The 25,770-nt window shown below is 45.7% G+C and overlaps 1 protein-coding gene across 1 annotated transcript; it reads left to right on the forward strand.

Annotated features, from left to right (window-relative positions):
- The first annotated feature begins 3,449 nt into the window (after positions 1–3,449).
- SIX1 (SIX homeobox 1) lies at positions 3,450–8,253 on the forward strand. Its single transcript, XM_082647967.1, has 2 exons — positions 3,450–4,289; positions 6,365–8,253. Exons 1-2 carry the CDS (start codon positions 3,730–3,732, stop codon positions 6,657–6,659), a joined length of 855 nt encoding a protein of 284 aa, XP_082504093.1. The 5' UTR covers positions 3,450–3,729; the 3' UTR covers positions 6,660–8,253.
- The last annotated feature ends 17,517 nt before the right edge of the window (positions 8,254–25,770 follow it).

Genomic DNA, 25,770 nt, shown 5'->3' on the forward strand with positions numbered 1-25,770 from the left:
GAGCCCGGGATCCCGAGGGTCGAGGGCACCTGGAGTTTCCGACCAAGTAGAGGAAAAAGATGGACGTTGTCACTTCAGCCAGGATTTGGGGAGTCTTCTCACTGCCCCAGAGAGACGACGCTAATTTATTGAAGAGACACCTCCCGAAGCCCTTCCCTTCCAAATATCTTTAGGTAGAGTAGAATCCCCGCTGTCGTTCTTAATGGCAAAGGAATTCCGAGAAAGCCGGCCGGGAGCCTCAAAGCATCTCGCTCCAAGCCAGAAGGGAAACAAGTGGGTCCCAGCCAGAGCTTTTTGAACCAAGGCCTTATGTCAACCCGACCGAGAAACCCCAGCACCAACTGGTGCCTCTGCATTGACCTTTCCATAGACCAATTGTGCGCACCCGGCCGTTACCTGTACGGAGGGAGGCACAGGAGAGCAGAAGCCTGGTGTTGGGAGCTCCTTTCCAGCCGCGTTACCCTCGGGAGCCGCGAAGCGGCGAGGGCAGCAGCTAGAGTTGCTCGTTGCCTTTAAATCTCCGCCGCATCTCTGTTTTCTTGTGATTTGCATTGACAGCAAAAGGTTTTAAGTTACTAGAACAACTCAAACCTTTCTGTGTGCGATTTAAAATGGATCATTTGGTTTATGTGGTTTGTAAATTCATGTCATTTTACCTCTTTTAGTGGTTTTCAGTGAAAGGTTCCATTTTGGGAAACCTTATATATCTGAGCCAATAATTAACATTTATAACGATTGGTTCCCCTAACCGAGGGATTGAAATAGCAGGTAGGCTCGTTGGTACAAAGCGAAAGGCACTTTTCCTTTCTAGTCACGCGATCTACTGGATTGAACGCTAGGAGAAAGGCTGGCGGGCCCGGGCACGGCCTCCAAAGACGAGCACCACATCACATCAACCCCGGTGCCCGCAATCGCGGCATCCACACGGTCGTCTTCCCAGTTGTCGCCAACGTCTAGTGCGTCTTGACTCCTTTTGAAGAGAGATGAAAAGAAGTGGGCAGGGAGGTCTGGAGGAAGCCGGAAAAAAGGTGGTCATATTGGTGTCTAATTGTCATCTCTCTGCTCCCTGTAAATCAATACCTGCCCTTATTTGTCCAAGCTGTGCCTCATTTCCTTATACAAAATTGTTAATTATAAAGTACACCCCATACTCAATTTACCGTTTGTCTTTTAAGAGACTTGGTTGTACTTACAGACTCCCGCCCCCCCCCCCCACATTCCTCTAACACACGCACACATTGTAATTCTGCGCACTCGCTCCAGACTTTAGGCATTAACTGATTTTTTAGAGCCGAGTTTAAGCCTCCGTTCCAGTCCTCACACAGCTGCCATGTCAATAAGGACTGTTCCAAGCAGAGACGTTCCTTCTGGCGGGACACTGCAGCTCCTCAAGACTTCATCTGAAACATCATGAGCACTAAAATAAGACCGCCAGGGAAAATTACCAGACACATGGGCTTGGGCTCAGCTTTGCCAGTTTTCCAGTTTAGAAAGTAAGTCATTGGGCACACAGTGTGGTAGAGACTCTTTTGAAATAATATGCACCCATTAAATGCACTTAAAAATAATCCCAAACATATTGAAATATCAGCATCTATTTCCAAGGTCTGATACTGCAGTGTTTCAAAGATGCAAAAAGCATTGTTTGGGAGTTCAGCGGAGAAGCAGCTTCATGTCTACTCGGAGCCTCCTGAGAGACAGCTAGGGAGTGGAAACCCTTCATGAGTTTAAGATGTACATTGCAGGGTGCATTGGACTGGGTGCATTATTTTAAAACCATATAAATAATACAAGGGGAAAGAGACACCGTGCTTCTCCTTCTTCCACTCCCACTTATGTCTCAATATGTAAATGGTTCTGCGATGCTGGGCTCTTGCTGATGGAATCAAAACATATTTAAAGAAGACGAGCAAGTTTAAAGAACCTAGAGTTTGCTCCTTGCATTCACCAAGAGGAGACATTTAAATCAAAAGCATTTTTGAAGTGTACTTAAAATTCTGTTTTGAAGTTATCTAATCAGAGATAAGTATAGTCATAAAGTCACTCTCCTTCCACCGTTTGGCTCCCCTTATCTCCATGCATTGTTCTTATCTCCTGCCAGTCTCAGCTCTGACAATAGATTATCTTTGTTTAGAGACTCTAATTGTTTTCAAAATCTTTTTAATAATTGCTTTGGAACAAGGTGTGCAAATGAGGCTTAAGATAATTACAGCTTCATTTGTTTGTGTAGTTTTAATAAGCATTCTCCACACATACACAAAATAAGAGATGATAGGACTGAAACTGCAAGACATCTCTCATTCCCTGGCAGTAAAATAGGCCAGCATTGCAATCTACACACACACACACACACACACACACACACACACACACACACACACACACACCTCTTTATTTAATCTTCTTGGAGCCGCTGTCGTTCTCGCTTTGAGGGCAGTGTCCCTCTCAGAACAGGGCAAGGATTATGTTACAACCAGAGGGCTATTGGAGCCGGACACAGTTTTATTTAATTTACACCCCATCCAGCGCCTTTCGCGCGAGGTTCCCAAAGCATTTTTGCTAATAGCAAGTAAATCTTCTCGGCATTCCTCGGTAGCAGAGGTGGCCTTGGAAAATGCAACCACGCTAATGGGGAAACCGAGTCCAGAAGCCTGCCCACTTAAACCATAGAACATTAAGATACCAAATCATAAATGAACCTTCGGCATCTCTATCTGCTCAGCAACTATGCTCTACACAACTCTTTGCGTGGTCCTAAATAGTCGCGGCCTTTTGAGAATGAGGGAAGCGCTATACAGCCGGGAGTATCTGTGACTTTTGGAGGGAGGTGGGGGCAGGAGGGAAGAGAGGAGGAAATTAGGCTTGGCTCCTGGAGCTGAAGCCAGCCGGGAGAGAAGCCATTCTTCCAGCGGTTGCAGCCCGGAGCACTGGTCTGCTCTTGTATTATTTATCGCGTTCCATAAGCTATTCATCAATCCATTACTTATTCATTCCAACATTAAGGTAATTAAATATGAGCTCACCGGGAAAGGGCAAGTCTGCAAGGGACAGAGACAGGGTATGGAGGGAGAGGAGGCGAATCAGAAGGTCTGGAGTCATTGATTTGTGCAGAGATGTGCGCGGCTGCCCTTAGGTGACACTGCAGAGGGGGCTCACTTTTCAAGGTCCTGACGCGCTCACCCACTCCCACCACCCCCGTCCCCGGGAAGCACCGCTCCCTCCCCCCCACCCCCTCCTCGCTTCCCACCGCTCGCGGTCCCCCTCCTCCCAACACTCCCTATCCCTCGCTGCACAGCCTCGCCCTCCCCGCGCGGGGCGGCGCGGCCTCGCGGCCCGGCCTGGCGGCGCGCGGGCTGGCCAGCCCCGGATAGGCGCCGCCCGCAGCCAATCAGCGCGCCGGGGACGCTGCGCGCTTTAAGGCAGCTGCGGGGAGAACAGAAACCAAGTTCCCCGGCAACAAGCAGCATCCACCCGGCGGGAGGCCGGAGCCAGCGAGGCCCGAAAAGCTGCGGAGTGAGCAGGACGCTCCTTGTCCAGCGCGAGTCCTACTCCTCCTCCACTAACTCGGCCGCCCGTCCCCAAGTCTCGACTCGCTTTTTAGCCTTCGCAAAGCCTAGGGAGGGGGTTAGGAGCAGCCGCGCCCCCCTCTCTGCGGCTGCCTCCTCCTGCTTTTTCGGCTTTGCTCCCTGCCGCGTGCGCCAGGGCAGTGCGCCCCGGCAGGCCCCAGCCATGTCGATGCTGCCATCGTTCGGCTTCACGCAGGAGCAAGTGGCGTGCGTATGCGAGGTTTTGCAGCAAGGCGGGAACCTGGAGCGCCTGGGCAGGTTCCTGTGGTCGCTGCCCGCCTGCGACCACCTGCACAAGAACGAAAGCGTGCTCAAGGCCAAGGCCGTGGTCGCCTTCCACCGCGGCAACTTCCGCGAGCTCTACAAGATCCTGGAGAGCCACCAGTTCTCGCCTCACAACCACCCCAAGCTGCAACAACTGTGGCTGAAGGCGCACTACGTGGAGGCCGAGAAGTTGCGCGGCCGGCCCTTGGGCGCGGTGGGCAAATATCGGGTGCGCCGAAAATTCCCGTTGCCGCGCACCATCTGGGACGGCGAAGAGACCAGCTACTGCTTCAAGGAGAAGTCGCGGGGCGTGCTGCGGGAGTGGTACGCGCATAACCCCTACCCCTCGCCGCGTGAGAAGCGGGAGCTGGCCGAGGCCACCGGCCTCACCACCACCCAAGTCAGCAACTGGTTTAAGAACCGGAGGCAAAGAGACCGGGCCGCCGAGGCCAAGGAAAGGTACGCGGAGTGATTCCCGCTGATCGGGCGAGCCCGGGAAGCCTTCCTGTCCCCGCCGCCCCTTCCCGCCCCCGCAGGCACCAGCCACCGTGTCCACCCAGCCGGCCGGAGCCCTCCGCCGGGCGGCGCCCAGGCTTCCGCGGCACTGCGGCGAAAGTTCGTGAACTCTGAGATCGCTTGCTAGGGGTGGGGCGGGGGGTGCTCATCTGATTTGAGCGTCCGCGCGTGGGTTTCCTTGGATGTGTGTTGGAAAATGTTGGCGCTAGGTTTGTTTTTCATGCCTCCTTGGCTGGCTGGGGCGAGGAGTGGCGGGTGGAGAGTGAGTTTCTAGATCAGCTTAGAAGGGCAGTGTTGATTGGTATCGCGAGGAGAGGGGTTCGGTGGGGCCTGAGGGTCTCGAACCTCTCTCCTCTTGCTCCCGGTGAGGGTGGAGCTGGCCTGAAACTTCTCAGCCACCACTCCCGTCCCGTCCTTCAATCGCTCTGTCCTGGTAGTCTTCTGGGTGAGAGGTCGCTTAATTCCGCACTAGCTGTACAAAGAGAGGAGTCTTTCAAAAGAAATCCACAGAAAAGAGAGCTTTGGGAGAGTTGGCGCTGCATTTACTCCCTGGCGCCCCGAGCCCAGAAAAGATTGCTCCTCGTCGGCTCCCTCGAGCCTGGCTGGGAGCCGAGGCTGGTCAGTCTCGCTGTCCGCGCCGCCCCCCCGCCCCCCTCCCCGGGTGAGGAAGGGGTTTCCAGTCGCAGACTTCTCTCGCCCCAGAGCTCAGAAAGCAATATTTTTTTAACCTGTCTGTGCCCCCGCCCTCCTCACGCCAACACACCCGGCCACCTGGCCCGGCTCCACTCGTTTGCTGTAGAGTTTCCGACCGAGATTCGGAAGAGCGTGTGGGAGGCGGCGGCGGCGGCGGCGGCGGCTGCGGCGGTGGGGAGAGCGCTTCGGGGAGCCGGGCAGTTTGGGGGAAACCTAAGCTCCCGAGTCGGCTAGGTTTCTTTTGTTCGCTTCGGAGCCTGGGGGCCGAAGATGTCGCCGCCTTGTTCCCCTCTGGGTGGAAAAGCAAGAGTCTGGATAGCTGAAATGGGCTCTCTGGGAGAGACTGCGAAAGATGGGGAGAGAGTTGGGGAGACAGGCGGGCCCCGCGGTGGGGAGGACGGCCGAGCCCTCTGAAGGCAGAAGCGCCAAGGGCTACAAGACCCTGCAGTTCACCAGCACCGAGCGCCCAGACTGAGACCCCGGTTCTTCGCACAGGCTCCGGCTGTGCGGGGTCGCGAAGTTCCCCTGTGGGGAATGGGTGCGCTGGTGTGGATGCCCGCAGGGAGTCTGAGAGAGGGCCGTGAGGGACTGCGGGCTGAGCGAGTAACACGGAGACAGGAACAGTACAGTTCCAGGTAGACGTTAGTTTCAAAAAGGCCGTCCTTTAAGCCAGGCCCGAGGGCCCACTCCCTGATGAAATCGGAGAGACTGGCTGCGCTCCCTGTGTTTACTCAGGTCACTGGGCCGCTCTGGACACCACTTCCCATGACCTGTCCTGTGTCTCTGAGACCACAACCTCCGGGCAGGGGCAGGGAAACTCGACGGTTAATCGTTTCCTCAGATGGGAACAGGACAATTGACTTGATTCACCACCAAACATCTGTTCAGTGGGTGCTGTTCGTCCCCCGATCATTTTCTTCATCACCAACAATCATTTGTTGGAAGATTTTCAAATTTCATTACTTCTAAATGTGGTACTTGTTGATAGGTATTTAAAAATAACTGCTTGAACAAAAATTTAAAAATAATTTTTATGTTTCAAATAAGCCCTGCTGATCTGGCTTTCTAAAATCTGGAAGAGGAAGGGACCTGGCTCCCCAGGAGCTCTGTCCGTAGCTCCCCATTTCTCAAGTCTCTTCTGCCTCTTCATTTCCCCTAGGACCCTTGGGGATGGGTGAGAGGGCAGAGCTTCTCCATTTGGGTCAATGACTGATTGCACAATGGCCCTTTCCTCCTTCCAGCTCCCCTCCCTCCATCTCACACTTTTTTTTAACTTACTTTTTTTTTTTTTTTTTAACCATATGGTGTTGTCCTCTATTTCTTAGGGAGAACACTGAAAACAATAACTCCTCCTCCAACAAGCAGAATCAACTCTCTCCTCTGGAAGGGGGCAAGCCGCTCATGTCCAGCTCAGAAGAAGAATTCTCACCTCCCCAAAGTCCAGACCAGAACTCGGTCCTTCTGCTGCAGGGCAATATGAGCCACGCCAGGAGCTCAAACTATTCTCTCCCAGGTTTAACCGCCTCTCAGCCCACCCACGGCCTGCAAGCCCACCAGCATCAGCTCCAGGACTCTCTGCTGGGCCCCCTCACCTCCAGTCTGGTGGACTTGGGGTCCTAAGGGGGAGGGATTGGGGCCTCGAAGCAGCGACTAGGGACACTTGTAAATAGAAATCAGGAACATTTTTGCAGCTTGTTTCTGGGGTTCTTTGCGCATAAAGGAATGGTGGACTTTCACAAATATCTTTTTAAAAATTCAAACCCAACAGCGATCTCAAGCTCAGTGCCCTCTTCTCTCCAACTCTTTCCACTTTTGCATTATTTCCCCTCCCAGTGTGGAGATCAGGGAAACGAAAAAAAAAAACAACCCAAACAAACAAAAATATCCAGTCACCCAGTCTTGGTTCTGGGCAACCCGTGTTCCAGCTTCAGTAGCCTTTCTTTTTTCTTTTTCTTTTTTTTTTTTTCAATGAATGGGAATTACAAAATCAACTGGATTTTAATTACTTCATTTTAATTTATTTATGGAAAAATGTTTTGAGAAGAGGAAAAGGAAATGAAAACGAGGGAGAGACAGAGAGAGAGGAGATCAAAATAGTGAAAAGATCCTCCAGCCTGGGAGGAACTGGTTGCATTCTTAAGGTGAATAGGAAAAATACGATCTTATAACTTTTTTTTGATGGGGAAAATTAAGTTTACATTTTCATATTTAGTGTTAAACAATTTTATGTAGATTAAAATGAAAGAACAGTATTAGGGGAAAAAACAAGTGCCTAAATGTCTTAATGCTCTCTATGTGAGGCAGTTAGAAATAGAAGTGACCATTAGTAATACAAATACTTCTGTCAAATTTAGTGGGGGTTTTTGGTTGTTGTTTGTTTTCTTGGGTTTTTTTTATGGCAAACTTTAAAAATGTACCAGTGTGAAAAAACACTTTCCTGAATGCCATTACTTCTCATGCCCTTGAAGCTTTCTTATCTGTAGCCTACTCCTGTTAAGGGTTTCTCCTGTTCCTAGTTTCTAGCTTGCAAAAATAGGTAACAAATCTAGCAACCTGGTATTTGTTACTAAAACAGCATGTGTTTTCAGGTTTCTTTTCTATTGTACCTAAACCAGTCTAAATTAAAACTTAGTAGAACACCAGGAGTACTGATTCTGTTTCTGAAAGGTGAGTTGTGTATTGCTGTCATTGGGCCCCCCCCCCATTTTTTTTAAACGAATAGTTTTCTTGCTTTCTTACTTAATGGTGGTTATGAATTGCAGGGTACTTTGAAGGCCATCCCCTGAACCAAGAGTGGTGACTGAGTTAATTATATGACAGAAAAAGAGTGAATTTAGCTTTGGGGTATTTATTTATTTTTTTATTATTTAGAGATGCAGTTTTGTTTACCACTAGCTCTTCTCCACATCATTCGTATGTTAGCTCTTTTGTATTATTAACAAATTTATGACAAGACTGTGAAAGTAAAATAATTTATCTGCTTGGGGGGAAAAAAAGGGAACTTGTACAAGGATAGCAACATTGTGAATTACTCTGTGCAAATAGAAAGCAGACCAACAGGACAGGAGTTCTTTGTGGCGCTGCCTGATAGTGTCCAGAAAAATCCCAGTAATCATGTAGGCTCCAAATTATTTTTGCCTGGGGCAAAAATGATGTATCTTTGTATTTAGCTTTTAAAATTAGTGAAACAAATGGCATTATTTATTAAAATTCTACTCAGGATAACAGGATTGGCTTGCTTGTGCTTTGTAAAATATTACTCCCCAGAGGAAGTCTATTTTCTGACATGACAGTTTCATAATTTTGATTTTTCTCCATCTGTGTCACCATTAATATATTCATTTCTTTCTTACTCTTTCCTATCTTTCCTGTCCTGATCTAGAAGTGGGGGTGGGAGATGGGGAGATTAAGGCCTTCTTATTTTGAGTTTTTTTTTTTTTTTAAATGCTAAATGGCTGTGACTGAGTTCCAGGGAGAAAGGGTCACTGTACTTAACTGTAGTCACTTTTACTTATAAAGTCATTTTTCCCCTCAGTGATGGACAGATGTTCACACAGCCGCTCAGAGACCATCCTTTGGATTGGGAGCTCAGGGTCCCAATCTCCCTTGTTAGTGTTTTGGATCATTAAGTTGGTGTTTATTTAAGTCACTAGGGTGTTTATTCTCCACGTCTTGGGCCACGGAGAAATGCCACCCTCTGCAGGAGGGGCTCTCACAGGGGATCTCCTCGCATTCTTCACATTCACTCCCCAAAACAAACACCCTGCACAAAGATAGCTTTCAATGACCCTGACAGGCTTCAAAGGACACCGCGGAAATCTCCCTGAAAAATAGGAAGGGCCAATTACTTTAATTTCTTACATGCCCTCTCTTCCTACCCAGATGACTACCCCCCACTCTTCCAGCTCTGTTTAGTATAATTTTAGACTCGTGGAAGTTCTGTCTCCCTGGGCACCCCGGCCCACTTCCTGCTCCCTTGGTTGGTGAATCTTGGAAATGTCTGCAAATCTGGCAAGGAGCAGAGTGGGCCGGTCCTGTAAAAGCCCCTGTGATTACTGCTTGTAAACTCGTTAAAAGGACAATTTTCTGTCACAGTCATAAACTCTTTGTAAAATCCCTGGCATTCGATCCAGAGTGCGCAAATTCCAGATGTGTTTAATAAGAAATTGCACAATGTGCCTCCCTCACCATCCTCCTCTCAGTCTGGATAAACCAGGGACAAGCAGGAGGAAGCGAGAAAGCTGAATATTGCTTTGAGTTTTCTTGGCAATCATTTTAGAGCAATCATTAGGGGGAACTAACCATATTTTTTTTTTCCTCGAGGAAATCTTCAAGGACCTGCTGTTAAGGGACCTCTAATTTACCTTCTCGGCTTCACAGTTTAACTGAATCAAAAGCCACTTTTCGATTTCTCCTTTACAGATTTCATAAGGAGAACCCAAAGTAATGAACGACGGCTTATAAATAGTTTTTAGGATGAAACCTTACAGAATTTTATCAAGTAAGATGAGAACAATAACATATTAGGGCGATTTTTAAATTTTTTACGTTTTAGATCTGAACACAGGATTGTTCGGGTCCCCACTGCCTGCTTGCCTTGACCTCTTGGCTGAGAACGAAGCTTCCTTAAATGCTTGGGAGGCCAAGGGGCTTGGCCGACGGTTCCTGAATTTGGCTTAGCAGGTCGGGACTCAAGAGTCCCCAAAGCACCACGAGCTGCGGGCAGGGAGAAGGAGGCCGCTGAGGCCGGGCACCGCCGGTCTTGAACTATTCTCCAGGCAGGATAGGTTGGGCTTGACCCCGAGATGAAGCGGAAGCTTCCAGGAAGAGGCAGTAGCATTGGTGCTTGTGGGCGAACTCTTAGTTTGCTGAGCAGTGACCCTTGTCACGCCGCTCTCCCCCGCACCCTGAGGGCGAGTCGGGCACCTGGCACTGACCCCGCACGGAACGGCTGTTCCTCTGCTCCGCCGCAGCCTCCGTGCCTGCAGCGGCGGCTGCGGCTGGAGGGGGCTTCACTCCTACCGCCTCCCCCGCCTGGAGGTCTTTGGTCAAGTCTGCAAGCAGAACTCCAGGTTAGGGAGCCAGAGGCTTCCGTTCCGCGCGTCTCCGGCTGCAGAAAACTGGAGGAGCTTCTCCTGCCACCTGCAGACTCCCGTGGCTGCTCCTGCCACTCTGCCCTCCCAAGGCGCGGGAAATCGGGGCGCCGCTGCTCTCCGCCCCCGGACCCGGGTGGAGCCGCTTCACCGTTTCACGGAGAATCGCGCGCGTCCCGGGAGCCGCATCACTGCGCAGCTCCAGGCGCGGGACCTGGTGGCCCGGCCTGCGGAGCCCCTGAGGCTAGCCTGTAAGGTCCAGACCGTGGAGGAGGCAAAGGCCTGAGCTTCGGGGGACAACGCAGCTGCCGTGGCCTTGGGCACCCAGGAGCCACCTCCCAAGCTCAAGTCGCGTCTCGCTCTTTGAATTAAGGAGCTAAGTTCCGGGCGAGGCACGTGAGCCACGCGGGAAAAGCTACTGCTGGGTTGGACCAGGCCCAGTGGCGGAGGGATGAAGCGGTCTTGGCCACTCGCGGCTCCCGGGCCAGGCGGCAGGTGGGAGCGCTCCCTGGTTCTCAGACTTGAGGGCAGCCGGCTCAGGCCCAAGAGCCTGGTCGGGAGGCGGCCTAGGCCCGGCCGCCCTTCCTACTTCAGGTATGGCCCGTTTTCTTTGCTTCCTGCGGCCTGGGTCTTGGCCCTCGGACCTGGGCTCATCACCCGCGCGCTCGGCGGAGGGGTGCCAGCCACAGAGGGCACCCCTTCCCTGGCTTGTCGTTAGAACTTCAACGGCGGCCGAGGAGAGCGGCCCGGGTTTCTAGAGTCTCGGGCAGGACCGGGCGGCAGCTCGGCTTTCTTCGCTGGGCCTGGTCCGGCGTTCCCCCTAGCCCGTGGCCCTGGGGCGAGCAGCGGCCTCCTCCCCACGCACCTCCCGGGTCCCCAGCAGGGAGGCCCCGGCCGAGGCCCGCAGCGCGCTTCGGGCTGGGCTGTCGCGGCTCACACTTTGCCCTTCTTTGGTGGGGCAGGTGGTGTTGACAGAACAGGTGGGTCAGGGTTAAGGTGAGGAGAGTGGCTGGTGGCCCACGTGCTCTCTCTACGTTATTTCTTCTTTTTTTCTGAGCTTTTCCCAGGAGTAGGAGGGTAAAAACACTCCCAGACTACCTCCTCCAAACACCCGAAGCCAGCGGAGCTAGTGTCTGTGCCCACTTAGCCCCCAGGGGCAATTCGCACCAAGGGTACCCGAGGGCTCAGTTCCTTAGCCCGCAGGTATGCTCCGTGACCTTAGGTGGGGACTTGTGAGCCCCCTCAAGTGACCCCCGCCTTCGTTTCTTCCCTAGTTTGATTGAATCCAATAGCTCCACCTGGCAGATTCTCTAAAGATATGGGTAAGCCAGCCAGGACCGAGAAGTCAAAATCATGGGCGAGTTGTTGGCTTGTCCTCTGCCCAGAAACAGTGCTGCCCTGGAAAGGCTGCATTTTCTTTAGTGTTTTAATCTGAGTATACACACACAACTTAGTTCCAGCTGATGAAATTGGAAACCTGTTCTCCCACTGAGGATGGCAATCACTGTTTTAGGCGCTGTGGTCCTTTCAGACAGCGAGGAACAACACTGCAGTAGCATTTAAAAACAAAGAGAAAGAGATTGCTTGAGGCGCGTGTATGCCTGTCTCCCATCTGAGTTTCAGCTTCTATCCTTTTAACTTGTTAATGGACAGCTGAGACCCCACTTCTCAGCAGGAAGAGCACAGACACCTTAAGGTTTGCTCTCCTGTATTGCTTTGCTACCTGGGAGTCTCCCCCCCTCCTTCTTTTGCAAAAGTGCCCACTAATTGTTTTCCTTTGCCATAACGTTGAAGTGTTCTTAAAATCACATTCTTCTCCCCCCACCCCCTCGAACAGGAAAATGCAGAAAGAAAAACTAACTAAAACTAAAACCCCAATCCTGTCTTATCTTTGAAAGAGAAAAGAGTTAACTTAAGTTGTAACACACACTTAAGTGTACCTGAAGTGGCTACCCAATTGTAATTAAAATACAATTAGGTGATATTGGCTGTTTTCTCTTCTGTGCCATTAGTGGTTATCATTAAAAAGACAGATAAGTAGAAAGATAGATTCTGGCCCTTTACTTACTATAATAAGGAGGCATGGAAATTGTATACCAACTCCCTCCATCTGGTCCCCTGTCCTTTCCATCCTCCCTAACTTAGAAGATAAATCTTTTATGGGACTGACATAGGCAGATCCAAATAGAAGCATTAATGGATTAACACAAAGCAAATTTAATTTGCTATATAATTTATTTTAGAATAGGATTTAAAATTGATTACAACTTTTAAAATGCCATGGCTTATTTATAATAGATACATAATTTATTGCTGGGGTGGTGGTTCAGGACCTGAGCTGATATGCACGTGGCATCTTGAAGGAAAACACAGTCCTAGACTACGTATTTTTTTATCTTAAGATTCTTAAAAAGAAACAACAACAACAACTTTAAAATGTTTTTTAACATTTCATAGAGCTGGTCGGTTTGCATCCCTGATACAAAATCTGCAGCTTCCAACCAGCAAGCCTGTAAAACCAACTTTCTAGATGTCTTTTACTTTATATTAAGTATTTTTACAAACTCAACTACATTCCTTGCCCCCTCCTTCCCCTTAAGGCATGGCTTTAGCTGCTTTGCAGCACTTCAGTTCTAAACTGAGCTGCTAGTTATCCAAATGATCTAAATGCCAGGGAAAGGCAATGGGACTGTGAAAAAAAAACCCCAAAAAACAAACCAAATAAAATCCACATAGCTGTGACATCTTTAGTTGGCTCTCAAACAGATATTATATTTAAACTATAAGCATCAGTATGCAGTAATGTTCCCCTTAACTCTTGCAGCTTTTTGTGTGTGTGGTGGTGGTGGGGACTGGTGTGGTTGGCGGAGGGGAGCAGCAACTTACAGAGCTTGTACAGAAAATGCACATTTTGAGGGGGAGGTGGCATAGTCTGCAGTACCTTGCAAAAGGAAATTTTACCTAAAAGTCAAGGAGGTAGTTACAAAGAAGAAGCATTAGTTCTGTATTTAGGATGTCATGAATATGAAAGTAAGTAACAAGCTTAAAAAAAATTAAGCTAGATAGGTCAGCGTGCCTTTGTATCTATGAAGTGAGAAGAACGTTTAAACAATTGAAGCCTTGTCTGTCTTCAGATATGTGTGGTGAATATTTTCTTTGCGTTGCTGATGCTCTATAAACATAACATGCTTCTTCCTAAAGTCAAATTCTTTATTTTAATTGAAGAATAATATTGCTCAGGGCTCTACCTCTGAGTACAAACAGCTAATCTAAGAAAATCAGTTCTGGGAATCTGGAACCAATGGCTGTTTTCAAAATAAACAGACAAAATCTTCATAAAGAAGGCCAGGAGGATTATTTTTACACACAGTATATCTCCTGATTTCTCACCAAGAAAAAAACAAAAAAACAAAACAAAAAAAACACCCTTTTATGGAAAAACTAAAAGGCAAAATGACAATGCAGTCCCCTTACCATATTTCTGTTCTTTAAAAATCATTCTGATTTAAGACTCCTAACCTGTCCTGGTTAAATTTTCCAACATTAATATATCTTAGAAGGAAATCTGTATGCACTTTCTCTTTCCCTCTATTAAAAAAGAAATCTTCTAGGGCGGGACAGATGTAGGGAAAAGAAGAGTAGAACAATGTAAAAAATAAAGGTGTAATTTAAAACTTGTATTTATAATATTTAATGAGTAGCAGGTAAACAGTATCCTCACAACAAAGAACACCAATATGCTAACCTTTGTGCTTTTGTTCAACTGAGGCAACTAAGGAAATGAACGAGGGAAAATTTGAAATCATTCGGATTTTCCAATACAGAGCCCAATATGGATGCTCAACAAAGTTGACCTAGGGAAGAATCTGGGGGAGGGGAAACACCCATTTACAGAAATTTCTTACAGATTTATGTTAGGGTAGATATTTTCCTTTTATTAGGATCAAGCCCAACTGCATTGACACCCAGGCAGAAAGGAGATGTCCAAATCTACCTGAGTTTGGAGATCACACTTGGGGCTCCTTTCAGTAGATAGAACCAGGTGATCTGAAGTTGCCCCATTCTCCCCTAGTTCCCGAGGTTCCAAGTCCCACTAAGATGGGAACCCCACAAACTAAGAAACTGCAAAGTGGAGCAGATATAAAGATGTTCTCTCCAAATGTCATTTGGTGTGAATGTGTGTGGTGGGCTTTCTGAAAATGTATTTTTAGTTCCCCTGGGGAACAAGAAAGAGTTAATTTGTTTTCTGACAGGTTTCACACTGTGGGCAGGTCTGCCAAAAAGGAGAGGAAACAGAGAACAGCCCTATGATTAATTCTATCTGTTTTTCCCATGAGCGATCACCTGCTCCAGGGGTCATGAATAGCAGGTAGCTCTCCCTCTCCAGGGCTCTGAGAGCTTCGTTTGTTTGGTGACAGCTGAATGACAAGGCCTGAAACCCGAACCCATCGCCCGGCCTGATGGGGGGATAAAAACCCTGGATGTTCCCTCAAACATTTCAGGAAATGAAAGTTGTAACGCGATCCCTCCAGCGCCCACATCTCCCCCAGCAAACACAAAAGCTCAAAGGAGCCTTCTCGGATTGAATTCGGCCTGGAGTTGATGGAGGGAAAGCGGAGCCCGACGCGGGGCGGGGGGAGGAGAAGGGAGCGGATCGGGGCCACGGCCGGCGGGCCTTCTGAGCCAGGGAAGGAGTGCAGAACTGGGAGAGAGCTGGGCGAGAGAGGCCCGGGCGCCCCTCGGGGCCGGCTTCCACGCCGCGTCCCAAGCGCCCTGCGCCTCCAGACCGCGTGGGCCGCTGCCGCCCCCACCGTTTCATCTGTCTTTAGGGTCAACCCGGATTGAGAAGGAAAACCTGCGGCCTCAAGCCCTCAGACCCCTGCGGGTAGCGCGGCCTCTGCACCGGGGCCTAGAGCGCCCCCGCGGGCCGCAAGCGGGGGCCCGGACCCCACCTTTGAGCCCACGCAGGCCTGGTGGAGGCTCTGGGCGGAGGTAAACCTTCCACCCCGATTCCGGAGGGTGCAGGGGGAGCTGCTGGAACCCTGAGGCCGGGCGGGCCGCCGCGCGGGCCTCACTCACTCCGCGCCCTCGCGCTCGGCCGCCCCCGTCAGTCAGCAGAATCCATCTGCCTCCGGCCTCGCCCGCACCGGTAGTGGAAGCTCCCAGCCAGCGGCCGGGAGGTGGCGTGGAGGCGGGCGGGGTTGGTGGGAGCAAGGGGAGCTGAGAAGTTGACGTTCCGACCCCCACGCGGCCGACCGTCCTTGGGTCGTACTCTCCTGTCAATCACCGCGCCCGGTCCCTTCGCAGCCTCTAGGGTTGGTAGGAGGAAGTAAAGCCGAGGCGCCTCGAGGCGAGTTTTTCTCCTTAACCCTGACAGTTGTGACTGCTTTGTTCTCTAACAGAATTTCCTTTTTTCCGTCTTCTTGAATTCAGAAACCTTTCTCAGACAGCATTATCAGTCCCCACTTCCCTAGGGGACTAGGGAAGTGATTGTCTTTTTTCTTCTTAAACGTAGAAGCACGTTACTGACTGGGAAGCAGAATAATGCATTGTCACAGATCCATCACTTGCACACACTTGCAACTTGTGTGACTTTGGGCAAGTTACCTAACTTCGCCGAGGCTCATCAGGGAAAATAGGAACCATGATACACTGCAGGGGTACCATGAAGCTTAAATGAGCTGAAGTATTCAACATAAAGTGCTTGGCGGAAAAGACAATGAATAGTAGCTATAATTATAACATGCTTGGAGACTCCTTAGACTTTCAGAAAGCTGCTTAGGAAAATTCCCATGATGCTAGAATTTCCAATGAGGGCAGATTATGACCATTTCCTCCTTTTGTCTGAAACACTGAAAGAATCACAAATTATTTTAATAGAGACCTAAGGTCTGGCTAGCCTTTGGGAGTAGCCAAAGCTGAATCTTACTTCTTGAAGCTCTGAGTCTAGAATCTAGAAGTTTAACTTCAGAATTTAATTCTGGAATGATATTTAAATTTACAATGCTTGGAATTTGTCATCTCTATTGTTCTTCATGATTCAAACACTTGTGTAGATGCCATCATATATGGTAGAGTTCCACTGATGAAAAATAAAACCCACTTAAATATGCCTGAAAATGACAAATTACTTAGAAGGGAACTAAAGCATTCATCTGAGTAGAGAATTTAAGGCCCCACCTAAACATGTCAGCATAAGTGTAGAATAAGAAAGTACTTTGAAGATTTAATGCCTTGCTGATGTTAACACAGTGCTGGATATAATAGCACCTGATAAATATTATTTGAGTAAATGAATGGGCTGCTGAAATGACAGAGAGTCTTTATATAGAACACAATTCCCAGAGTTGGAATTTTGCAGGACCCTCTTGGGTACGTTTCTTCTCTTGTGACACTCTAATGATCACCGGGGATGAATAGTTCATTTTGACATGCTGCACATCTTTCTGTGATTTCAAGGACTTTCTCATTCAGGTACTATTGAAAGCTAAGTGCATAGCTGAAATTTGCATGGGTCAATGAGGGGGGCGGAGAGGGAGAGACAGAGGAAGAATATGAGAGAGAGAGTTATGAGAGAGAGAGAGAGAATATGAGAGAGAACCTCTGGGATTATGTTGAGACTTTTTCCCCCTAGACTGACTCAGTGGTAGAACCAGAGACCCAGAACTACTGATGGGAGGAGCAGCCCCAGCAAAGGTAAATATAAAACCTAGAGAGTAGGTGGAGCATGCATGTGGTAGTGCCTTTAAGGATGGATCCTCATGCACTGCAATCCCTTCACAATGATTTCGTTGTCATTACTGAAAGAAGCATTTTTGTATTCAGTTCTTTAACTCTGTATTTTTCTCCAGCATCTTCATTTTCTTCAAAAGTATCCTAATCAACTAAAAACTGTACATATTTAAGTTTTTAGTTTGGGGAAGTTGATCAATTTGTAGTTAATCACCACCATACATGCTCAGGATGAGTTCACCGCTTTTTCTGTCAAAAAACGTTGTATTACACTCACTAATTCCTTGAGGTAGAGATAGAGGGCACAGATGCATGTTGAGAAAATTTTCAAAAAGCTCTGTTATATACATATACTCTGTCTTACGCCTGCAGGATTGTGTAGTCCCACATAAGTATTTATTTTTGGAAAATACACGATATAATATTACTTTTATTTGCAAAGTAGAGATCTGAATGTAAGCAGTACACATACAGAAATGGAGAGAAAAAGTGGGAGTTGAAGCCCATCACTTTTAAGAATGTATCCTATAATCAGAGAAGTATTTGTTAGGAACTATGACTATATTGCTGCTAAATCATTTGCATGTTGTGAAATGATTTGCAGAGTGTCAGGACCAGGAGTTCTCAGAATTATGCTTTCTGTCACTGCTTTTAACATGACCAAAATAAATATGTAGTGTTTTTCTTTCTAAATTGTTCCAGCATCCACATGTTTAGAAACACAAAAATATGTCCATGTGCTCACTCAAACAATAAAAAGAAATAAGAAAGAGCATTTTATACTGAGGAATAAGTTAGTTCAAATTAGATTAAACTTTGCAGAGGGTGCTTCAAGGAGGTTTGGGTAGATTCCAAGCTTTAACATATCATTCAAGAAATGAAAGGCCTCAGGGCATTCTGAAAGGCATGTCCGCTTTAAATCAGCTTTAGTTCATTTCAAATAAAAAAGTATATGACTGACCTTGGAGGCTGGATAAAGAGTGGAGTCTTATTTCTACTCTGTAGATGTATCACAGTGAAATAAAATAAATGTGGAAATCCAGGCCCCCTCAGTGTTAGAATTTCTCTAAAGGATTTATATGTAAGTGGTGAGGCAGTAGTTCCTGTTCAATCACTTAATCTCCGCGAAACTGAAAGACTTATTTGTCAATATGCTGAGAAGCATAGTAACTTTCTTTCCACTGGAAATTAGTTATAGATAAAATGAATTAGCCTTCATGGAGTGCTTAGAAGATAACATACTAGATGTTTTCAGTATATTTCATGATGCATGACATTTTATGATTTTAATTATAGGTCGATTTCAGAGAGCTAATTGGTCTTCAACAATTGAAAGTATTTTTTCCCTTTTAAAAAAATTTTATTTATTTATTTTTGGCTGCGTTGGGTCTTCATTTCTGCGTGCAGGCTTTCTCTAGTTGTGGCGAGCGGGGGCTACACTTCGTTACGGTGTGCGGGCTTCTCATTGCAGTGGCTTCTCTTGTTGTGGAGCGCGAGCTCTAGGCGTATGGGCTTCAGTAACTGTGGCACGTGGGCTCAGTAGTTGTGGCTCGCGGGCTCTAGAGCGCAGGCTCAGTAGTTGTGGCACACGGGCTTAGCTGCTCCGCGGCATGTGGGATCTTCCTGGGCCAGGGCTCGAACCCATGTCTCCTGCATTGGTAGGCGGATTCTTAACCACTGCGCCGCCAGGGAAGTCCCTTTTCCCTTTTGATTAAGGCAAAACAATGGAAAAATAAGCCAATTTCTTACAAAATTTAAAGATTTCAACATTAGTTAGCTGAGCTAAACAGGGAATGAAGTGAAGTACAAGGTTTATTTTTTGAAGTTCAAGTTTTTAGCATTATATGGTGGCAAATGTACTGTAAAAACATGCACATGACAAATGCTATAATTTGTCACACACCATCCCGCCCCCTTTTTAAATGTAGATCACATATGACTTTGGGATAATGAAGACTTGAATTTAAATAACTATCTGAAATAGATGGATAAAATATAGTAAAATAGAAGTACCAAATTTTGTGAAGATATGAACAAAACTCACAAACAAGACTCAAGATCGATTCTAATCCTTCATTAAGTACACTTCTTATGAACAGCACAAATGATTAAGAAAGACCTATTTTCTTTGCTGGTGCTCTCAGCCACACCTCCCTTGAGAAGTGTACGAAAGGAAGAATGGTAATGAGGGTTAGGAGCGTCAAATACTGCTAGCCAGTGGGTGCACTGTGGATTGTATTACCTGCAGGAGTGGAGGCAAAAATACCCATAAAATAGCCTTTCAGATTCAGTTTGTCTCAAGTTACATTGTGAAATGCAGTGGTTTGGTATAGTTGTATACCTGTTGGCTCTCAAGAATTAAACAGAGTTGGGGAGGGCCGACCCTTGTGCAGAAGGACATGCAGGTGGTACCAGAGGTATTGGGGTTTGTGGTTTCCTATGGGAAATTCTTTTGGTGATTTCATCCCCTCCTGGGTAGAGTGGGTAAGAGGCAGAAGGTCCAGAACCTGATCTACAGCTCCTTCTTGGTTCACAGGCCAGTCTATATTGTGAAGACTAGTTTCATACAAACTATTATTTGTAATTCCGGCATTGGCTCTGTTTGACTGAGGACACTAATTAGTTAAAAACTGAAATTATATCTTTCATCCATTAAGAAAAGAGAGTTCTAACGTACCATATTTCTTAGCTGAGAAATAAAACCTTAAGTCCTGATCACATAATTCACGTTAATATTCTTTAGTTCTCTTGGAAGTGATATCAACAATCCTGGTATCCTGGCTGAAATTCAGGTTTAGGACCTCCCCTATGCTTGTTTATGTTCCAGCCATAACTGGAAGTGGTATTTATGTATTCTTCACTTCCTGATCTAGACTTTAGTGTGGTATTTTTTTGTGAGTAGTTGTTAAGCTGATGACCAAGGAAGATTTTCTGTTTAGACATATTTTAATTGATTTAACCTCTTAAGGCTGAACAAAAATTATAATATCTATAAATACTTATTATGGGGAAAATTTCTAAATTTTTGATAAATTATTGAGACTATGACACTAATGACTATATGTATACAGTATCTATTTGGGCTACCAGATTGGTACATTTTTTTAGTAAGAAAAATATCATTTATTGGGTTTTATAGAAATCAGTGGATTATTAGGATGAATGAAGTACCACCTCAGACAGAGTGCATTCATGGCTCAGCTCATGTCAAAAAAGGTCTTATGTTGGATCAGCTATTTAGAGACAATAAACAAGACCAGCAGTAAATTTCTAATGTCTCTGTTTTTTCGTAACGTATGGGAATATTTATTTTCTCAACAATTTGACTTACCTAGTTGTTTTCTTAAAACCTGTATCCTTCTTTTCCTTATGTCTTCCTCTTTCACACATTCTCATAACCATTCCAGGTAGATTTGATGCAGTTGCCTTTACAAATGGAAGTAAACACTATCTTTATTGAATGATTGATTCATTCATCAAAAGTGGGTAATTAATTAAGACTAGTGGGAGGAGATATTAGAGTTGGTAATGAAGATGGATTAAGAGGGATAAGGGAAAATATTTTTCTCTTTTCCTCATAACGTTGTGCTTCAAATTAGCCAAAGATTTGAAAGAGGAAAAATGTAATACTAGAAGGGATTAGATGATTGAGTGAACTTTTCTGTGCTTGTGCTGCCTTGTCGAGCCAATTGCTTTGCGTGTAGGAAGCAGACATGTCAACACAGTGATCTCTGCTAAAATTCTAGCCCCTTTGCTTTCAGCAGAAATGAATCCAAATATTTAGATATGCTCTCAAGTGTTACAGTTAAATTACACATTTTGCCTAGAGTGAAAAAGTGAAATTGTGGCCATGTATGTACAAGCGATGATAATAAAAGTAAGGCTTACATAATTCCAAAGGACACATGCACCCCAGTGTTCATTGCAGCACTATTTACGATAGCCAGGACATGGAAGCAACCTAAATGTCCATCCACAGAGGAATGGATAAAGAAGATGTGGTACATACATACGATGGAATGTTACGCAGCCATAAGAGGGAACGAAATTGTGCCATTTGCAGAGATGTGGATGGACCTAGAGACTGTCGTACAGAGTGAAGTAAGCCAGAAAAAGAAAAACAAATATTGTATATTAACGCATATATGTGGAATCTAGGAAAATGGTACAGGCGAACCTACTTGCAAAGCAGAAATAGAGACACGGACTTAGAGAACAAACATATGGACACCAAGGGGGGAAGGTGGGAGGGGATGAATTGGGAGATTGGGATTGACATATATACACTACTATGTATAAAATAGATAACTAATGAGAACCTACTGTATAGCACAGGGAACTCTACTCAATGCTCTGTGGTGACCTAAATGGGAAGGAAGTCCAAAAAGGAGGGGATATGTATATATGTATGACTGATTCACTTTGCTGTACAGCAGAAACTGACACAACACTGTAAAGCAACTATACTCCAAAAAAAAAAAAAAAGTAAGGTTTAAAACAATAAGTATCTTATGAAATTTTAAACTCATTACTGTCTTTGTTGATGATGGATGCATGGGAAAGGGGTGGTAGAATGTACCTTTAGCTCTCATAGGAACGTTTTTCCACCTTGAGAATTTGGCAATAGTTAGAAAACCCCCATCGAGAAAGGCCCCTCCCCTCCTGGTGGTATGATTTAAAGTGGCTGTCTCAGAAAGAATCTGCCCATGGCCACTAGCTAATTCATAGAATTGAGGTCACATTTATTTGAAAGAGTTGACCAGTTAAATATAAAGAAAACTCTCCTTTCTAACAATGAGCAGAGAATTATGGTTAAAAATGTTATTCATGAGCAATCCACAAAATGGTTCTTGGGTCAAAGGTAGCATTAACAGTGGGGATTTGGCTACAGACTCTAGATGCAGCCCTGTGTGGGATAGCCTTATCTCCCTGCCCTCTCTCTCCCGGTAAGACTGTGCTAGTGGAAACTGCAAACTGTTCAGGTAGCTAAACGACTGCCCTCGAGACAGATTGTCCCTGAGAAATGGGAAGCATAATCTCACAGAAAAGCATCATGGTAACATCACATATGTTATAATGAAAGTACAGATTGGTTTCATTGAGTTGCATATCATATATATTATCACTCATGTTTGGGGAGGATAAATATTTTTACTGTAAAAATTTAAAAAAGGATCTTTGTCTTTAGAATATGACTCCAGACCTTAGCTAGGCATGGTTTTCATTAAAAAAACCCCAAACAAAAATGCTGCCAGAGCACCCCAGGAAGGTGTTAACCATAGTAAATATTCATAAGGTAATGAGAGAAAGATTTTTATCTGACTAGATTTGGTGAACTTATTGGTGTTTAACGGTGTATTAAACCAGGAAAAACAAATCTAATATAAACAGTGCTATCTTTTTGGGACAATTGTAGTTGTTTTGGTTAACAAGTATAAGCATGGGTATGAGCTTTTGTTACACCTTTGAAACCAGATTCTTCCAAGTGCCTAAGGTTGTGCCTACACGAACCTAGCATCATGATTGTATAAAAAAACGACTACCTCAAACCCAGTGAAACTGACCATTTGGCAACTCAGAAGCCATAATACCTATTGGACTGAATGCTCCAATCTTCTAAATAGTTGGTAAATTTAAATTAGGCAGGCAGTTTCATCACCCTCTTCCCCTACCCCTTAGTAAACTATAGGTCTTTTAAGGTACAATAATGCTTTTAGGCTGCCAGGGTTCCATTTCTATATTTTTATATTTAAAATTTTCTTTCTATATTTTAAATCAGAACCACATTTTCATCAGAGATCTGCCAAGGAGTATGCCAGCAGCCTGAAAACCTTACTGTGTCCAACATGCTGGCAAAGTCAATTTATTGAGAGTGTAACTTGTACACAATAAATAATTTCCTTTATTGCAATTGTCTAATCTTTTGTTTGCCATCTTGTTAAGAGTTCAGTGTGGCTAGGAAAAATATTTGAGGTTCTAGATTATTCATGAGAACAGGCTGTTACTTACTGAATAATTGTTGTTTTCAGGGCTCTTGGCAGAAGTATTTAAAGATTTATTGTCACCTTTGATGTCCACTCCAAACATCTTAATATTTATCTTTTAAAAAAGAATTTCTGGCATTGTTTCTAGAAATAGTAGTTATGCTGTCAATAAACCCCTTCTAGTCTTATTTAGCTTGAGTTCAGCACATTAATTCAACATCAAAGGGCCTAGGGCTGGGGCTGAAATCCCAATAATATCTCATGAATTCTCAAATCGTCCACCCCTCAGATGGGATCAGCAGGCAATGATTTGGGGACCTTGTTTTGGTCAACTTTAGAAGATGGCATTATAATTCCTTTTTGTTTCTTCTTCCCCTCAACAAGAAAACCTTGACCCCAGTGGTTTATGAACAATCTAGAAGTTTTCTCTGCTGAGTATTCAATACTTGTCTCTGGAGTGCTCTCAGATAGTCAGATGTTGTCCTGATTTTAGAGGCTGACTGTTCTTTGTTTAAGGTTCAGGTAAGAAATTTATAAGACGACCCCATCTACATGCAGGACCTGAGGAGAGTCTCATCAGGCTATATTTTCCCAAAGTCTTATTCTTGTTCTGCTCCTGTTTTCTACTGAATCTAATTTCCTGTTGTGTTCTTTCTTTTCTCCTTCATGATGCTGTCTAAGTTTTAGAGCATGAATAGTATATGAGGGAAGATAAATAGAGGAAGAAGATGGATATCTATCATATGAGAGGGTGTGTTTTATTTATCTTGGTATGACCAGAGCCCAGCTTAGTGCCAGGCACCTAGAGGGTGCTTAGTAGGTGCTTTTTGAATGGACGAAAGAACGATATTCAGGAACATTAGGGACAGTGAGTTATAGGAACATTTCTTCTTTTATTGAGTATAGCACAAGAGGGAATATATAGGCTATGCTCAGGGAAATTGAGATGAGACTGTAGGGAAAACCATGTGACTCTAAGGCATTTGGGACCTAAGGACTTTTTACCTGGAAAATTTGGAAGTCCCTGTATTGGGAGAAATTAAAGAATGGGAGATGGTTATTTTTGGAAAATGGTCTTGCTTAGAAAGTCAAAGGTCTTAATGAACGTTTCTCTATTGGTGTCTCACAGGTGTGGTCTGTAGACCACCCGCATCAAAATCCACTGATTTGCTTACTTGCATCTTAAATAAATACCACAAGTGATTCTCCCACAAACTAAAATTTGAGAATAATTGTTGCAATTAATATTTCCACTATATAGCCCAGGCCATCATCGTCTCTTACATGGATTCCTGCAATAGCCCACACGTTCTCCCCACTGCTTACTCCCTCTCTCCAGTGTGTTCTCCAAAGAGCAACAGCCAGAATGAGCTTTGGATCATGTCACTTCTCGGCTTTGAGTCCTTCAACAACTTCCCATTATACTTAGAATTAAGTCTAAACTTCTTACTGTAGCCTAGAAGGCCCTGTGTGATCTTTTTTTTGCTAATCTTATCTCATTTCACGCTCCCCTTCAGTCACCATACTGAATTAGTTAGAGCAGGTAGAGTGATGAGCACTGTATAAATGTTAGCAGTCACAAAACAAACAGAAAACCAACCTGCCCTTGTTATTGGAACCCTAAAAACATGCCCACCGATGTGGCTTTTGAAGGTGTAGCCCATACAGATGCCGAGGGAAGCGAGACTTGGGTCAGCTGCCTCTTCCTCGGCAGCCTGAAGCTCAGCTCAGTTCCAACCCTCGGGTACCACAGCATCGCTAAACACCGGCCAGCTGCACACGAACTGCTGGGGTGAACAAACAGGACAGGGGAAACCAGGCTGTCCCACAGGAAACTATTTATAGCCAAGTGTTCCTTCACCTCCAATGTACCATCTAACAGTTTGGTTGGCTCAGCTTTGAGGAAACAGTGTCCTTGTCAAAACACTCGTCAAAAATATCCCAAATCTGTAGAGATAATTGATGAGGAGACCCAGTAAGGATTGATGGAAACTTCTTCTGCCAGGCTTCAGTCCTATGAGCCTATGAACCATACTTCAGTCCTATGAGCTTTTAGTGTCTCAAACAAGCCAAGTCATTCCCTCTTCAAAGACTTTACAGATACTATTTCCTCTGACCATTAAGATTGCCCCTCTTCTGCCTAATCCTTCCTGTTGCTTGAGTGTTACCTTCTCAGAGAGGCCTTGTCTCTAAGGCCTAAGTATGGCAGCACCGAGTTAAGGTGTGTATGGCTGCAAATATCAGAAGACCACAACCCAAACTGGCTAAAACAGGAGGGCAGGCTCCAGGCACAGTCTCCAGGAGCCTGCTTACACCGTGCCTTCCGGCCAGATCGTCTTCTGTGTGCTGATGTCATCCCTACTTCTGTGTGATGATCATCCCTAGGTTGGTTGCAAGGTGGTTGCAGCAGTGCCAGACATCTCATCTCGTCAAAGCTGCGTCCAGAGGGACAAGAGGAACTTTCTCTTCCTGGAGCTCTCAGGAGGGAGGGAGCTTTTTTTAGAAGCCCCTTTCCCCCAAAGTTTTTTCTTTTCTTTTTCTTTCTTTTGTTTTTTTTGGCTGCGCCACACAGCATACAAAATCTTACTTCCCCAACCAGGGATTGAACCCGTGCCCCCTGCAGTGGGAGCAGAGAGCCTTAACCCCTGGACCTCCAGGGAAGTCTCCAAAAGATTTTTCTTTGTCTCATTGGCCAGAATTGGGTCATAAGCTAATTTATAAACCAGTCAATGGTTGGGGGGAGTAGGGTTTATTGTGATCAGCCTTGAACAGCGATTCCTATTCTATTTTGTACCAAGTACACCTTGAATACTCGGAAAACTGTGTGTCTAGATTGTTTATAAACGACTGGGGTCAAGGTGTTCAAGAAATGATAGCTTAAAACACAGACATATACAGAAGTCTTGGGAATACAAAACCCAA

The sequence above is a fragment of the Grampus griseus genome (genome assembly GCF_964374135.1).
Source record: "Grampus griseus genome assembly, chromosome: 2".
Taxonomy (NCBI): Eukaryota; Metazoa; Chordata; class Mammalia; order Artiodactyla; family Delphinidae; genus Grampus; species Grampus griseus.